Below are 16601 nucleotides of genomic sequence, written 5' to 3' on the forward strand. Positions count from 1 at the left end.
TTATACGGAAGGAAGGAGGTGGGCGGGATGTTTACATCCTGCTCATCTCCGCCCCTCCGCCGCTATTGGCCGCCTGCCGTCGCTATGACGCCGCACGACCCGCCCCCTTAGGAAGGAGGCGGGTCGCCGGCCAGAGCGACGGTCGCAGGGCAGGTGAGTGCATGTGAAGCTGGCGTAGCGATAATTTTTGCTACGCCAGCTGTCACAAGATATTGTACCTGCGACGGGGGCGGGGACTATCGCGTGCGACATCGCAGCATCGGCTTGCGATGTCGCAATGTGCAAAGCCCGCCTTAGTCTTATCCTTTCACAATTAAAGGCCCAGTCACACTAAACAACTTACCAGCGATCCCAGCAACGATACAACCTGATAGGGATCGCTGGTAAGTTGCTAGGAGGTCGCTGGTGAGATGTCACACTAAGCAACGCTCCAGCGATCCCACAAGCAACCTGACCTGGCAGGGATCGCTGGAGCGTCGCTACACGTGGAAGCATGCTGCGCTTGGTAACTAAGGTAAATATCGGGTAACCAACTCGATATTTACCTTGGTTACCAGCGCACACCTAGCCACAGTACACATCGGGTTAATTACCCGATCTGTACTCTGCTACGTGTGCAGGCAGCAGGAGCCGGCTTCTGCGGACGCTGGTAACCACGGTAAACATCGGGTAACCAAGAAGCCCTTCCCTTGGTTACCCGATATTTACCTTCGTTACCAGCGTCCGCCGCTCTCACACTGCCAGTGTCGGCTCCCTGTTCACTGCACACATAGCCACAGTACACATCGGGTTAATTACCCGATGTGTACTGCAGCTACATGTGCACAGAGCAGTAGCCGGCACTGACAGCTGAGAGCGGCGGACGCTGGTAACGAAGGTAAATATCGGGTAACCAAGGACAGGGCTTCTTGGTTACCCGATGTTTACCGTGGTTACCAGCGTCCGCAGAAGCCGGCTCCTGCTGCCTGCACATTCAGTTGTTGCTCTGTTACTGTCACACACAGCGATGTGTGCTTCACAGCGGGAGAGCAACAACTAAAAAATGGTCCAGGACATTCAGCAACAACCAACGACCTCACAGCAGGGGCCAGGTTGTTGCTGGATGTCACACACAACAACATCGCTAGCAACATCGCTAGCAAGTTGTGCATCAGCAGCGATGTTGCTAGCGATGTTGCTTAGTGTGACGGTACCTTAAGGAAAATATGGTAATAATTGACCAAAAGGGTGCAATAAAAACTGCAAGGATAATTTTGTTTTGTAGGCACCCAACTGCAGTGTAATCTCCTCTGACAAAGAGTTTACAATGATGACATATTGAATAAGTGCAGGCCGTGGTCTTCAGATTGACATTTCTTAGAGTGGTCTTACTACTTATCTCTAAAAAATGGATTAAAATGAAATTTGTCAAAATCAGTAAAAGTGTCACCAGCACATTCCACTATGGTAAAATCTTTAACATTTTAATATCTTTTATTACATTTCAAAATGTCAAATTACTTTGTTTCCTTAATAATAAAGTAAACACTATGATATCTAAAATCATGACTATGGTACTAAGGAAAAGTGTGCCATTTTTTTAACATGGCATACATAGTTTTGGTTCCATACATCCTTGACCCTGTGCCCATAACAAGCTTCTATAGACAGTACCTTCAAACCAGCTACCCAAAAGACTAGTTTGGTGGCCAGAATATAGCATGACCAGCCATGGATGGTGCCTTATGCAGTATCTTCTACTGACATATTCCAATAGTGTGCTGTCGTATATTGTACAAGTAAGCATAGTATGCAGTTCCAAAATAACAGCATCACACAGTAAGGTGTCTAAATAACAGTGCCATATGTTGGCTAAATACACTCACCATATATAACCATACTGTACAGTGCATAAGCAACAGTGCCACACAATACCCAAGTAAATACCAACATACAGTGACCAAATAACAGCTCCATATATTATCTAATAACAGTGTGTAATGATTTCCAGATTAATTTGCAACTGTAACATGGCATTGGTTACATTCCCTTTAGAAGGTATGAATTGTCACCCTGTCCGTCTGCACAGGATGCACAATTCTAATGTCGGCCAAGGCGGGAGCTCAACACCTTTCTTATCACAGTTCAGAAAAAGCTCCGGTGGAGTTCTAACCCAGTGCAAAAAGTTTAGGTTCATGTGCTATACTCCTGCCTCTTCTGCAGCAATTCTTTAAAGGGGTTGTCCACTACCATGACATTGATGGCCTATTCTTAGGATAGGTTATCAATGTCTGATCGGGAGGGGCCTGACACGCCACACCACTGCCAATCAGCTGAACTCAGTCCATTCGACGGGAGCGGGCAGCTGGATATGCTTAGTTCAGGAGCTGCTCCGTCTTCGGATAGCGGCCGCGGCCGACTACTGTACATCCACCTCCTATTGATTAGAATGGGAGGTGGATGTGCAGTACCCAGCCACGGCTGCTATCAGAAGATGAAGCAGCATCCGGAACTGAGCATTTTCAGTTTCCTGCTGCTGCCGCCAGGACCGAGAGCAGCTGATCGGCAGGGGTGTGCCGAGTTGGACCCCAGCCAATCAGACATTGATGACCTATCCTAAGGATAGGCCATCAATGTCAAAGTAGTGGACAACCCCTTTAAAGGGGTTGCCCGGTCTAAATCCACACGTCTGCAGTCACTCTGTATCACTCTGCGTAGGGTTCTGAACCCTCCCATCGTGCGCACTGTGCGTTTTGAGGATTGTCTGGTGTCAGAGCCGGGAATGGTGGTCACAAGGCCACGAGTATACAATATGCAAACACCCAGCTAGAATCCAACTAGAGGGGCATGGCCTCGCTCAATACACTTGCATTGAGAGAGGTTGGACCCCTCTACTCAGACTGTGACCAGTAGTTTACATATTGCATACTTAAAACCGCCTTTCCCGGCTCTAACAGCGGAGAATCCTCACAGTGCACAGTGCTCATGATGGGAGGGTTCACAACCGTATGCAGAGTGACCCGGAGTGACTGCAGGCATTAGGATTTAGACTGGTCAACCACTTTAAATATTGAATATAATTGATACATATAATGCCAGGTGGTATAATGCTCTAACATATATTCGGCATTACAAAAAAACAATACTGAACATTAGGAAATAAATGTAATAGCTTGATCGCTATAGGTAAAACCTATGATATATTAGACATGTCATACTATCTCATAAGGAACAATTAAAAAATATTCTGACCTAAGACGGATGCTAGAAGCCATGTGACACCTGATGTGCAATCAGCGGCTTTTATTATGTAAAATTGTTAAAACTGCTTCCATCCATTTATTATAAATTGTTCCTAGGAGGATGAATGTCCACTAGAATACTATAAGGTGATTTTTATTTCCGCATACTCCATAGTACATGCACCGTCCACAGGCGCTGTCAGCGTTCTCCATCTGGTGAGGCTGAAGCATGTACACAATGACACCATTAGATTAGCCCATCATTTCTGCAGGCTCAGTGACCAGCTTGGAGCCGTCCCATGAAGTCTTGAACTGTTCAGGAACAGGAAATTCTTTCTGCCGAGACAAAACCAACAGAGGAGATTATATAAACCCAGGGATATACCGGGAGAATGTGAGTGTAACTGTATGAATGGCTTGGTCTTTACAAGCCTGGATTATCAACCTTTGCCTATGACATCTCCCAGGAAGTTGTTATTGTAGGGCACAGCCATAGATCACACTGGGTTCACACACAGTACAACCACCACAGACACAAGCCTTGTCACCTCTCCCCCATTTTTTCTGGAATAAGTGTTAATGGGAACCTGTCATGTAAAAAACCCCGATGCTATTAAGCTGCAGATACGCGGTTAATCTGCAGGTTAATAACGTTCCAACTGACAGTCGGCTCAACAATCAGAATGCAGTAGTTCATAGAGAAACGTCTTTTTGACTTACATAATCACCATTGTGTGGGACGAGGATATTCATCTCTGAAGATTTGGCACTCACGATCTCACAGTCTATTGAGCTTTCACTCAGGTAAACATGGCAGCCATCTGTCTTGTTAATGGAAATGGTGGGCACTTTGCCCAAGACCTGTGTAGTAGCAAACAAAATGGAGCTTTTAAGTGTGGGACAACTTTATAAGTAAAAATTGTGTAACAGTATCAAAACCTACATTTTGGATAATTTCAAATACAAAAGACAGTACATGTAGATGCCAGGTTCATAAACACTGGGTACATACTCTGCCATGCCAACTAGGTTCCCCACACCCTAACAATCCATTACAGTAATCCTTCACCTATCGCAGGAGTTACGCTCTAGAGACCACCGCGATAGGTGACAATCTGTGAAGTAATGGAGATATATTTACTCCATATTTTTCGAATTATAAGACGCACTTTTCCTCCCAAAAATTTGGATGGAAATTGAGGGGTCTTATAAATTGATTTTAGCTTATCTGGGGTTAGTGAAGAATAGTGACAGGAGGCAGGGGCAATGCTGGGGGTTGCGGACTGTGCGCTTCGGAAGGTGAGGCAGGGGCCATCCTGAAAATGTCAGCGGTGCTTCAAATAATGGCGCCCGAAGTCAGCTCGTGGGCAGATTGAGCTCTCAGCTTAGGATCTCATCTCTGCACGCGCTGCCTCTGACCCATTGATCTCCCTGCAGCAGACTAAAGGCCCCGTCACACACAGAGGTAAATCTTTGGCAGATCTGTGGTTGCAATGAAATCATGGACATATTGTTCCATTTGTACACAGCCACAAACCTGGCACTAATTGTCCACAATTTCACTGCAACCACAGATTTATCTCTGTGTGTGACAGGGCCTTTAAGGAAAATGGTGCCTGGAGGTGGTGTGTGCGCAGATGAGATCTCAGTTCATCATTGAGCTGATACCTCAATTAGTGCACAAGCCGACTACAGGCGCCATATCTTTGAAGCCCGCACCGCTGACAGTTTCTGAATGTTCCTGCCAGCGCACGCAACGTGGATCTAGGACACCCACCACACCGCCCGCAGTATCGCCCTGCTCCACCAATGCTCCTGCCTCCTGTAACCCGCTCCTTCACCGCTGCCGCCCCCCTCCCCGGTGCTCGCAATAAGTGAACTGTGATATAGTGGGGGACGATTGTACTTCAATATCATTACTTCTGTACTTTGATAGATGTCTCTCTGTCACGTCTATGTATATACAGTGCTCAGAATAAATAAGTACACCTTCTTTGAAAACATTTTAATCAATATCTCACTGAACACAAGAACAATTTCCAAAATTTAGACAAGATTAAATTTCATAGAACATTTTATTAACCCACAGCATGAACGTAAGTTTAATAATATAACTTCCAAAATCTTTCTGTTTTACTCACAATATTTGATGCAAAAATGAACACACCCCACGTGAAAAATTACTACCACTAGTACTATTTTTTATGACCTACATGATTTTTAAGGATAGCACCAGATCTAAAAGATGAGGAACGAACAAGTTGGGAACATATTTTTCATTCTTCAAGAATGACCTCTTTTAGAGCCTGGATGCTGGATGGCGAGTAATGGTCAACTTGTCTCTACAGAATTCCCCATAGGTGTTTGATTGGGTTCATATCAGGAAACATACTTATATTCAGTGAGATCTTGATTAAAATCATTCTTTTCAAAGGGGCTGTACTCATTTATACTGAGCACTTTATGCTTTAATATGGTCTTTAAATGGCACCTGACAGCTGATACCTGCTGCACGATCCATTGACAACATATATTAGGCAGTTGGTGTATGATTTTAGGCAGGTATGCTTGACTCTGAAATGCAGCAGTGTTTTAGGGAAAAAAAATCTTTAAAGGTCAGCCATGCATCAAGCAGTATGGGATACTAGTCAAAAAGGTGGCTTCCTGGCATCTTCTCCTCATTCACTGTCAATGACTGACACGCACAAAGAGAGTGGCCTATAACTCAAAGGGAGCTGGCGTGAAGAAACCAGCAGGGACTCACCTCAAAATTGCATTACATAGTGGTATTCTAGGGGGCTGGTCTTTTCAAAGAAGGTGGCCAAAATGCATAACATAAGGAAGAAATGAAGAACTGAAAATCTGATCTGAATGAGTGGGGTGGTGATCTCAAGGACGTGTTTTATGGAGAGGTTTCATTGTATATGTAGCGCCCCACGGGGCCTTAGGGTACTCATCACCGGGCCAGTGGTTTCTTGGGGTTGTTGTGACTGGCCTGACCCAGCTCCGTGGTCCCGTCGGCTACATGAAAAATCAAACAACAGGTGTCCAGTGTAAATGGGGATGGAAGGAGGGCGACGGGTCCCTGGGAAGCATGTCGCTGGTTGCAATGGCGACTGGGTCTCGGACTTCTCCGCCGCAGACCCTTTCCAGTGCGGTGTTGGAAGGGAATGGGGGATGCTTTGCAGCGCCACCCGTGGGGCGCAGCCAAGGATTAGCCGCCGCTGCAGAGTCTCTCTCTCCGGGGCAGGTGTTGGGTGCAGCCTGGATGGTATCGCTCTCCACGGGCGGAGCGGGATTACCCCGGTAGGTTAGTGAGTACGGGACGGCAGTCCACAGGAGCGCTGGAACGCAGGGCGGTGGCATTTACTCACAGAGTCACTGGGTGCCGGTTGCAGGTGCTTTTATTCACTGGTAAGCTGGTATCGCGGCCCAGGTAGTGGTTCTCACCATCAGAGACTCCAGTTGATCCCGGGCAGGTCAGAGGTCCGGTCCGGTCTGGTAATCAGTGTGCTGTCTCCTCCATGCACTACTCTGAACTTGGTGGGTTCCTGTAGCTTGAAGCATTTAGGGTCCCCACCTGGTCTTTCAGTGCAAGCTGCTTGAACCTTGTCGGGGTTGGACCTCTGTCTCAGCTCCCTGGGTTCTCCTTTTGCTGCTGTGCTCTGGGCTCTTAGGTTGGTGAGGGACCGTGGAGATCCCTTCACCAGGCAGAGCTATCAGATGAGCCGCTCCAGGCTGTCTGACCTAGGGTTTTGCACCCCGCCGTGCTCAGTCCTGTGAGTACTCCCCGTACTCTCCCAGCGACTGTACTCCTTTAGCCCATGATTACTGATACCGGGTCTCGTCCCTCCAGGTGTTACTAGCCCCGGTCTCACTGGCTCACCTCTGCAGGAGACTCCTGCAGAGGTCGGTGAGATGTTACATCCCAGACGGTTCTGTTCTACCTCCCCAAAGGGTGCCTGGCAGGCGACCCCTCAGGGAGCTGCTCCACAGCGTGTCTGCTCTGTCTCTGATTGGAACTGAACTCGACTTCCTGTCTGCTTTGTAACTTACTCCTACTTCTGCCCTCCCACCTTTGTAAGGAGTCAGAAGTTTAAAGTGCTGGAGGGGAAAAAAGCGCAATAGGGTCTTACCCAAAAACAGAGTGAAAATAAATAAGGCAATATGCTCACCTTATGAAGTTGTGTATCACACAACTAGATATAAAGCCTATAACCAGCTGCTGCAGAGTCCACTTGCTAGGAAAGCCCAAAACCGCTCAGGAGGAATACTGTAAAATGTAGACCTACCACTGCACTGCTGGAGATACGACACACGTCCAGGAGAAGTATAATGCAAGGTGGTTTAATTCAACGCGTTTCGAAGTGTACCACACCTCTTCATCAGGAAATCCATCAGAATGACAGACAACGTTAATAACACAGTCCATAAATAAACGGCTGGTTGTTCATAAAAAGGGCGCCAAAACAACACACATGATAATGAGTCTGGGTTCAACAGGCGAAAAGAGGCGTATAGTCTGCATTTTATCTGATGCATATGTAAAAAGACATTTTTCTGTTTGATTAAATTTTATTAAATTTTAGACAAAAAAGAGAATAAAAGAAGAAAAATAAAACCTGAAAAAAGGTGGATTTTTATTGTCTGGAAACACCAGGCGGGATACAAACCCATCAATGATCAAGCAAATAATGTCAGTAATGGATGTACCTCACAGACTGTGCTGCAGGAGAAACTAGAGAAATGTGGACAAAAAAATGTCCAAGTGGCGATATTAGTTGTATACATCCATGAACTGATAAAAATAAATAAATAAATTATATATAATAAATAAAAAAATATATTTTTATATTATTTTTTCTTATTTATCATTTATTCATTTTTTTTTATCAGTTCATAGTATAGTATATAACTAATATCCCACTTGAACATTTTTTGTCCCCATTTCTCTAGTTTATCCAGCAGCACAGTCTGTAAGGTCCATCCATTTCTTACATTATTTGCGTGATCATTGATGGGTCCGTATCCCGCCTGGTGTTTCCAGACAATAAAAATTGCCCTTTTTTCAGGTTTTCTTTTTCTTTTTCATTTTTTATCGCTTTTTTCTTCTTTTATTCTCTTTTTTTTTGTCTACAACCTAATAAAATTTAATGAAACAGAAAAATGTCTTTTTATATATGCATCAGATAATATGCAGACTATACGCCCATTTTCACATGTTGAACGCAGACTCATTGTCATGTGTGTTGTTTTGGCCCCCTTTTTTAGAACAACCAGCAGTTTATTTATGGACTGTGTTATTAACGCTGTCTGTCATTCTGGTGAATTTCCTGATGAATAAGTGGGGTACACTTCGAAACGCGTTGAATTAAACCACCTTGCATTATACTTCTCCGGACGTGTGTCGTATCTCCAGCAGTGCAGTGGTAGGTCTACATTTTACAGTGTTCCTGAGTGGCTTTTAAACTTTAATAAAGTGCCACAAATTCTGTGATGGTTCATTTTATCTCTATAGGAAAGCAATATATTAGCTCCCTCTAGTGGCAATTGCAGATAGTGAACAAGGAAATCAAGCCAGTGCAGAGCCCCTGGTCACCAAGCGTTGTGATTCATACCTGTATCTGAACATCTTTAGAATTAATAACTTCGACAATACCCACAACATCATCGAACACCAGACCAAGTTTTGTACAGTTGTCTGAAACACAAGAGAATGAGAGTAAAAACATGAATCTCTAATTCACTTCCATTCTGGTCAGGTAACCACTCACTAGTGTAAAGGTCCATGTACGTTGCAAGATTATCATCAAAAAGCATTCTTAGGCACCCTCGTTTCCCCATAATCTTGCAGTCTGAATAGGTTGCCAAACAGCCAACAAATGAGCAAAACGCTCGTTCGTCGGGTGAAATGATAATTTGCGTTGCACTTAAGACCATCATTCTTGGCAGCGCATAATCCTGGGTCTCGCATTACCAAGAACAATGGCAGCTTCTGCACACTGAGCAATCCTATTACAGATCATTGCGCATCTGACACTGGGTTTACACAGGCTATTATACAACCTCTGATCAGCAAACAAGTAGTTGATCGGCGGTTGTTTGGTGTCCCAGGTGTAAATAGACCCTTACTCATAGACATAATGAAATACAGTCTGCATTTTACAGCCATGCTCACCATAGGCTCAATTACCTATTATTATGGAATTTATTTTTCCTTTAATTTGCAGGGTTGATTTCTTGCACTTGAAAATGTAAGCCACTTGCTTCAGTTCCGTTTCAGAAATCACTAAACTGTTTACTCCGTCCTGATACTCCTGAATTTCAAAGATACCACAGATAAAACCGAGCTGAAAAGGCATTCACCAGTGCGTCATTCCTTCAATTTAGTGTTACCAAAAATGGCATGGATTTCATGCAGTTTATTACTCTTGTACCACAAAAATGGGGAGCAATTATACATGTGGCACAAGTGGTGTTCCCACTTAAAGGGATTGTCCACTACTAGGACAACTCCTTCTGATTCCAGTCATTTCTGCCAGTTAAAATAAAAGACCTTGTACTCACCTCCCGTTCTGGCGCTGTTCCAGGGCTCTCGGTAATTGGTTCAAGGCTCGTCTGACATTGTGACATCACGTGAGCTCCGCATCCAATCACTGCCGGCTTCTCTGCTATACATCTGGACCAAATGAGCAATCAACAGGAAGTCAGCGTCAGCAGTCGTAGCATCAATTCTTGTTGATTGATCCGAAGGCTGAGAGAGAAGCCGGCAGTGATTGGATGCAGGGCTCGCGTGATGTCACAATGTCATATGAGCCTTGAACCGCTGGAACAGTGCCAGAAAGGTGGGTGAGTATGGAGTCTTTTATTTTCACTGGAGGAAACAAGGGGAATCAGAAGGGGTTGTGTTGTTCTAGTAATTAACAACCCCTTTAATGAAGCAAAGGGCATAAACTAGAACACTGAGTGGCACTACTAACGTGGGTCCTGCTTTGATAAATGTTGCATACGATATATACAGTACCCTGAAAAAGTATTCATACCCCGTGAACTTTTCCACATTTTTTCTTGTTGCACAAACTTAAATGTATTTTATTGGGATTTTATGTGATATACCAACACCAAGTGTAAAAGAAATTATACATAGTTTTGTAAATATTTTAAAAACATAAATCTAAAAATTGTGACGTGCATTTGTATTCGGCACCTTGTTGTCTGATATTACTAAATGGAATCCTGAGTGTCCAATTTGAGACTTTTATTGTGTGAAGAAACACAGAAGCCATGTCTTAGCTTTGAGGATAAATTAATTCCAAAAATAGAAAATTTCCCTATAATCACCGCAAGATCCAAATATCAAACACAAATTCTTGCTGAGTTTTGAGTGGTAGAAGCTACTATTGCACCTGATGACAGTTGTACCAACCGGAGCTTGTTTTAATAGCAGCGGTATTAGGCTGCTATAATACTATAATGGCAAGCAGTGGAAGCAGTCCAATACTGGACCGCTCCCACCAAGACTCATCTTATTCATTTTAATTAATATAGTCTAAGAACCCAAGCTGTAACTCCGGAGCTGTTGCGGGGAGAAGTCACGGTCCTACACCAGCTGAAGAAGCAAAGGATGAGGATGAGGAACACCGGTCTAAACAAACCAGGAGTTTTTTTCGTTGACTGAATATCCGAGTGACTATTATAAAACAACGTTAGCTTACCACTCTCCATTTCTTCCCTTCCAGCTCTAGCAGAGGAGAATAGGACTGCTGTACAGCAAATTTGCTAGATGGGGAGCCTGAAACATGACTTTTGGTAGGTGATCGAACTGACATTTGGCCTCGTAGCTTCGGGTTCTTATGAGTCTTCTGATCATCGGAAACATGTTTTAGCCCTATACAGTGCAATGGAGAACACAATGTAGTTTTGCATTACTTTTTTTGTAACTTTACCTTATATTTACTTGTATGTCTCAACTCAATATATACTTAGAGTGAACCTGTCAGCAGGTTTTTGCTACCTCATCTGAGAGCAATTCACAAAATAGGACATAAATTCAAAAGAAGTTCAAAAAACTCACCAAAAACAGCCATTTGCAATCAAGGGTCAACCAGAAAATGCACTAGCAGGATGCAGCAGACCCCCTGTGATAAAGATGGGGGCAACACAGGTGCAGAACACCAATGAGACAACCACTCACAGCCTAAGATTTCATAGAGGAGGTGGTTGCTAGTGTTAGATATGCACATAGATATGGTTTGCATAGGGCGCCAGTCACATAGGTACGTGATGTACAGTGTCCGGCCAGAACATGTCTCTCATAGAGTTGCATTGATTTGTGACCTCTGGTACTCCATGAAACACTGAAGCTGCCAGCAGGTCACAAATCACCAGAGACTGACCCGAGCAATGCTGAAAAAAGGTGAAGATGGCAGCAGGTGAGTATAAGACAGAGGGCAGGAGACTTACATTTAACCCCTTCTTGACAGGGCCAGTTTTACTTGTTTTTGTTTTTTTTGGGGAACTAGAACTTTTCGGAACACTGCAATATCGCATATGTGTATTTTTTTTATATTTTTATTATCTTTATTTTTAATGAGACAAAAGGGGGGTGATTTGAACTTTTATGGGGTTTTTTTTTATTCAAATTGTTTAACACATTTTTTTTTTACTTTTCACTGTTTTTAAGTTAGGGAGTTCCCTTAAAGAACAATAACCTGCGATTGGCTGATCGCTTGTCCTAAATACAGCAATGCCAATCATGTCTGCAATTTTATGTAAATGTAAGCCCTCCCCCCCCATACACATCAGCTGGAAGTCAGCTTAATGACGGTTCAGCCTATCATTTAGCTGGCATGCATCTTGCCCGGTTCTCCCATAGGAAAAAGTGGCAGCACACCCCCCCAGTTACTTCTCTTCAGTATGGTAGCAGGCAGTAAAGTATCCTGGGCCAGAAACATACCTAGAATGCAAAAATAAATCAAGCTGCAATACTCCAGCTCCACCCAAGGGGGTTTTATTCACCAGATATACAATGTTTTCAACCACAATGATCTTTGTCATATGCTTGACAAAGACTGTTGTGGTTGAAAAGTTGCATGTCTGGTTACTTAAAACCACTTGGATGAAGCTGGAGTATTGCAGCTTGATTTATTTTTCTCCCTTACATAGGAGCAATTGTTTGGTCAAGCATTTCAATGTTCTCTATGAGAGACTTCTTTGGAAAAAGAAAGTGAGTGGCAGTCCAAAATCGGACATGCCCAACTGACATGTTATCAACAAGCAATTCTCTAGAGTCCCCATACACATTAGACTCTAGGCTGAACCCACTGACATTGGCAAGTTCAGCAGACTTTAGTCCAATGTGTAGAGGAGCAATTAGACTGGACAATCTGAAAATGCTCCAAATTACCAAAGTGGCTCATGCTGGAGGCTAAACACTGCCTAATGATTGGCGTGGAATGAACATAAATTCTGGAGAGCACATTTAAGCCATACCTCCTTCCAACCATGCAATTCCCGGTCTCGAGGGCTTCCCTTGTCAAGAGGATCTCAAAATATGTCTAATACACATCATATTTACTAGTTTTATGCTGTTTTATACAAATTTAGCAGAGTGGTGACAGAAATAGCTTTTAGATTGGATGCAGTTTTTCTAACCTAAGCTACAGTTTTATTAAAAACAAAAAATGTAAATATTATAGTTCTTCTTTTTGAGCTCAAAAACTGTCAACACTGTAGTAACATGTTTTTAAAAAAATGCTGTCTGTGAAACCACCCTACGTATTGCAGGTACATTCAGAGGAGACAATGGACTTTATCTAAATTATATAATACTTGTCTCATTGGCTAACCTCTTGTAATTTCTTCTCCTTGGTTGAGTTGGGCAAACAGTGCAGATCGGTCTTGCGATACATCATCTTTGGGCTTACTATTGAAAATATCACAACTGGGAGGAGGTCCTGGAGGTGGAGGAGGTCCTGGTGGTGGAGGAGGTGGTGGAGGATGACTTGGTCCAGATGTTGTTTCCTTATATTGAGGTCCATCCTTTGAAAACAACTAAATAGATATACAAAAATTAAGAATTTTGTTGGTAGCTAAGGATTTATTATAGAACAAAAAATCATAGTTACCAGAAAAAAAATTATATGTCCTTGTAAAGTCCTGCAATATCAAATGCATATCTAAAAATTGAACATTTTATATGAAAGTACTTGTGGGTAAGGAATACTGCTCAAACCATAATCTGCTTTGCATCAATTTTATTATATATACAGTCGGGAAAATCAGTATTTGATATGCTGACAATTTTGCAAGTTTTCCCACCTACAAATAATGGAGAGGTCTGTAATTTTTATGGTGGGAACACTTTAACTGTGACAGACAGAGTAATAAAAAAAACATTATATGATTTTTAAATAATTCATTTGTATTCTATTGCATGAAATAAGTATTTAATACAATAGAAAACAGCACTTAATATTTGGTACAGAAACCTATGTTTGCAATTACAGGGGTCAGACATTTCCTGTAGTTCTTGACCAAGTTAGCATACACTGCAGCAGGGTTTTAGCACACTCCTTCATACAGATCTTCACCAGATCTTTTAGGTTTTGGGGCTGTTGCTGGGCAACACTGAGTTTCAGGTCCCTCCAGAGATTTTCCATTGGGTTCAGGTATGGAGACTGGCTAGGCCACTCCAGGACCTTGAAATGCTTTTTACAGAGCCACTCCTTAGTTGCTCTGCTGGCTGTGTGTTTTTCGGGTTATTGAATGATTGATTGTTCTCAGTGAGAGAAACAAAATTATAATCTTGTTGTGATACCTTTTAATGGCTAACTAAAATAAAATAAAATGATGTTACAAAGCAAGCTTTCGAGACATCTCAGGTCTCTTCATCAGGCTTGGTATGACAAAATATCTGAAGAAACACAAATATATACACAAACAGAGCAGAGGGATGGCATAATGAAAGGACATTTAAATAAACAAACACTCAGCTTAGAGAGTTAATCCGTAATTAGCTTTGATTAGTGGTGTGAACGTTTTATTGTCCCAATATCCATGTAGGATCAGAGTTCTGGTGCCCTAGCAGTTTCTGGAACACACTCCTCAGATTTTTTAGTTTGTCATAAATCCTCCTGACAGGCTGAGTCCTGTGTCCACAGAGTTGAACATTTTAATAAATTTGTACTCCCAGAACCTTCGATGATTTTGTGATCTGAAGATGCCTTCTAATATGCATCTATAGCGTTTCGGTCCAGATTATTAAGATGTCATCAATGGAACGTAAATAGGCCAATGGTTTGAGGGAGCAGGATGCTAAAAAGTAATTTTCCAGTTTAGCCATGTAAAGGTTGGCATACTGTGGTGCCATTTTGCTTCCCATAGCAGTTCCTGTGCGTTGTAAGTATAGCTCCTCACCAAAATCAAAAATGTGTGTGAGGAAGAATCTGGTGAGTCTTAATACAGACTCAGAAGGGATCCCATTAGTTACAAGAAACATTTGGCAGGCGGTTAATCCATCTTCATGTGGGATGTTAGAGTATAAGGATTCCACATCCATCTTTGCTAAGATAGTACTCTCGGGTAGGGGACCTATTGTAGATAGATTTTAATGGTTTAATCTTTATCTAATTGGATAGCATATAAATACTGCACTTGTGTGTAATTTTGAGGATTGTTGGACATGATTATGTCATGTATCCATGATTTATACTAGATGTGATGGTGTTGTCTTTTCTGGTTTTAATGGTTTTAGTAGTATTTAACACTAGAACTACTGGATTCGTGACACCTATATAGAAATACGTGGTGCAAAGTAGTCAAAATGACTACCTCAGTAGTTCTAGTGTTAATCAATAAAATTTGTATTTTTATATATTCTCTGTGAGCTGAGTGCTTTCTTGTTCCATACTTTTTCTCCTTCTTACTATCATGTCTTTTTTTGGGCCAGCACCCTCATAAAATTACTATTTTGATATTATTGTATAGCTGTGCATTCCGCTTTCTTGTCTTATTTCCACCCATATCCTGTCCATTGCCATTAACTTGAGAACGGCGGCAGCTATAGGAATAGAAGTGGTGTCTAGGTATAGTAAAGTAGCCATGCGCTACACAATGAAACCACCTATAGCGCCACCTGGTGGAAAACAATGGAGTTAGCATTTTTATCTCAGAAACGGAACGAGATCAAGAAAAAAAGTGAATTACAAAGTTGTAGGGCATCATCAATTCAATACGAATTCCGTTTTCGAGATAAAAATGCTAACACCATTGTTTTCCACCAGGTGGCGCTATAGGTGGGTTCATTGTGTAGCGCATGGCTACTTTACTATACCTAAACACCACTTCTATTCCGAGAGAAACCTATAATGTAGAATGAGTATAAGGAGCCAAATAATTCATACAGTAAAATAGAAATCTTTATTGCAAATATTATTAAAAACGAAAATTTAAAAAGAAGAGGACACTGACAAAGTCCAAGGTTGTCAAAACAAGATATGTTCCAATTACAGATATTGCACAAATATTATCCAAGCACACAGAAAAATTCAAAGAGATGGTAAGTATGGAGTATAGAAAAATACATATATATATATATCACTAGAAGGAACGGGTGAATATTCAAGAAAAAAAACGCATGGGGATGCTGGAAGAAAGGTATACAAGCAAAAAGCTGCTGAATATACACCAATGTAAGGAATGAACCCTCCTTATAACAGATTAAATAAGTAATGCCAAAAAGGCAACTGAAGGGATTACCCCAAGAGAGACCAATAATGTCAATATTAATATGAAAATTTCCACAGGGATTTTAAGAAATCACATCTTTATGGTCCTGGGAGGAATATTAAGTATGGGATAGCTAGAATGAAAGCACACAAAAATAGATCAAAATAGTTCCCAATCAAATGTGAGAAATAGCGGTCAAAGGGTTAATATATAAAGTCCTTGCTGCCACAAAGGAGTTTTAGTCAGTCCATACATTTACACACACCGAATTGGCGTTTTTGAGCCAGCAGACCAGCTGCAAAAATAACTTCAGGAGTAAGGAGTAAATATCAACAGAAAGATGATAGATTTACAGAGGGTAACACCAAAATGGTGTTGTGGCAAAGCAAGGTGAAAACCAGCTATGGGGGGAAGATCAACCAGGATAATACCTGTGGAAGGACGTATGTTCGGGTAAGGGGACAACCAAGGAGCCTAAAGAAGTACCCCTACGCGTGCTTCGCGTCTAGCTTCTTCCAGGGGGTGCAGAAATGGTGTATACCATGAGTATTTATGTGTATACTCACTGGTTGCCATGATGAAGGTAGCGCTCCCTCATCCCACTCCACTTCCGTGATCGCCGGGTTCGGCGTCTGACGTCACCGTGATCCG

General features: G+C 42.4%; 1 protein-coding gene across 1 annotated transcript in view; it reads right to left on the minus strand.

Moving 5' to 3' along the window:
• Nucleotides 1-1442: 1442 nt before the first annotated feature.
• Nucleotides 1443-16601, minus strand: part of CAP2 (cyclase associated actin cytoskeleton regulatory protein 2) — a 225896-nt gene continuing 210737 nt past the window's right edge. Inside the window, exons 8-13 of the mRNA XM_075314722.1 lie at nucleotides 13070-13274; nucleotides 10937-11109; nucleotides 9415-9538; nucleotides 8840-8922; nucleotides 3942-4082; nucleotides 1443-3557 (exon numbers count right to left, since the gene is read on the minus strand). Of these exons, the coding sequence (XP_075170837.1) occupies nucleotides 3474-3557; nucleotides 3942-4082; nucleotides 8840-8922; nucleotides 9415-9538; nucleotides 10937-11109; nucleotides 13070-13274 (810 nt within the window). The 3' untranslated portion in view covers nucleotides 1443-3473. The remainder of the gene's footprint in view (nucleotides 3558-3941; nucleotides 4083-8839; nucleotides 8923-9414; nucleotides 9539-10936; nucleotides 11110-13069; nucleotides 13275-16601) is intronic.

This window comes from Anomaloglossus baeobatrachus, chromosome 6, assembly GCF_048569485.1.
Source record: "Anomaloglossus baeobatrachus isolate aAnoBae1 chromosome 6, aAnoBae1.hap1, whole genome shotgun sequence".
NCBI lineage: Eukaryota > Metazoa > Chordata > Amphibia > Anura > Aromobatidae > Anomaloglossus > Anomaloglossus baeobatrachus.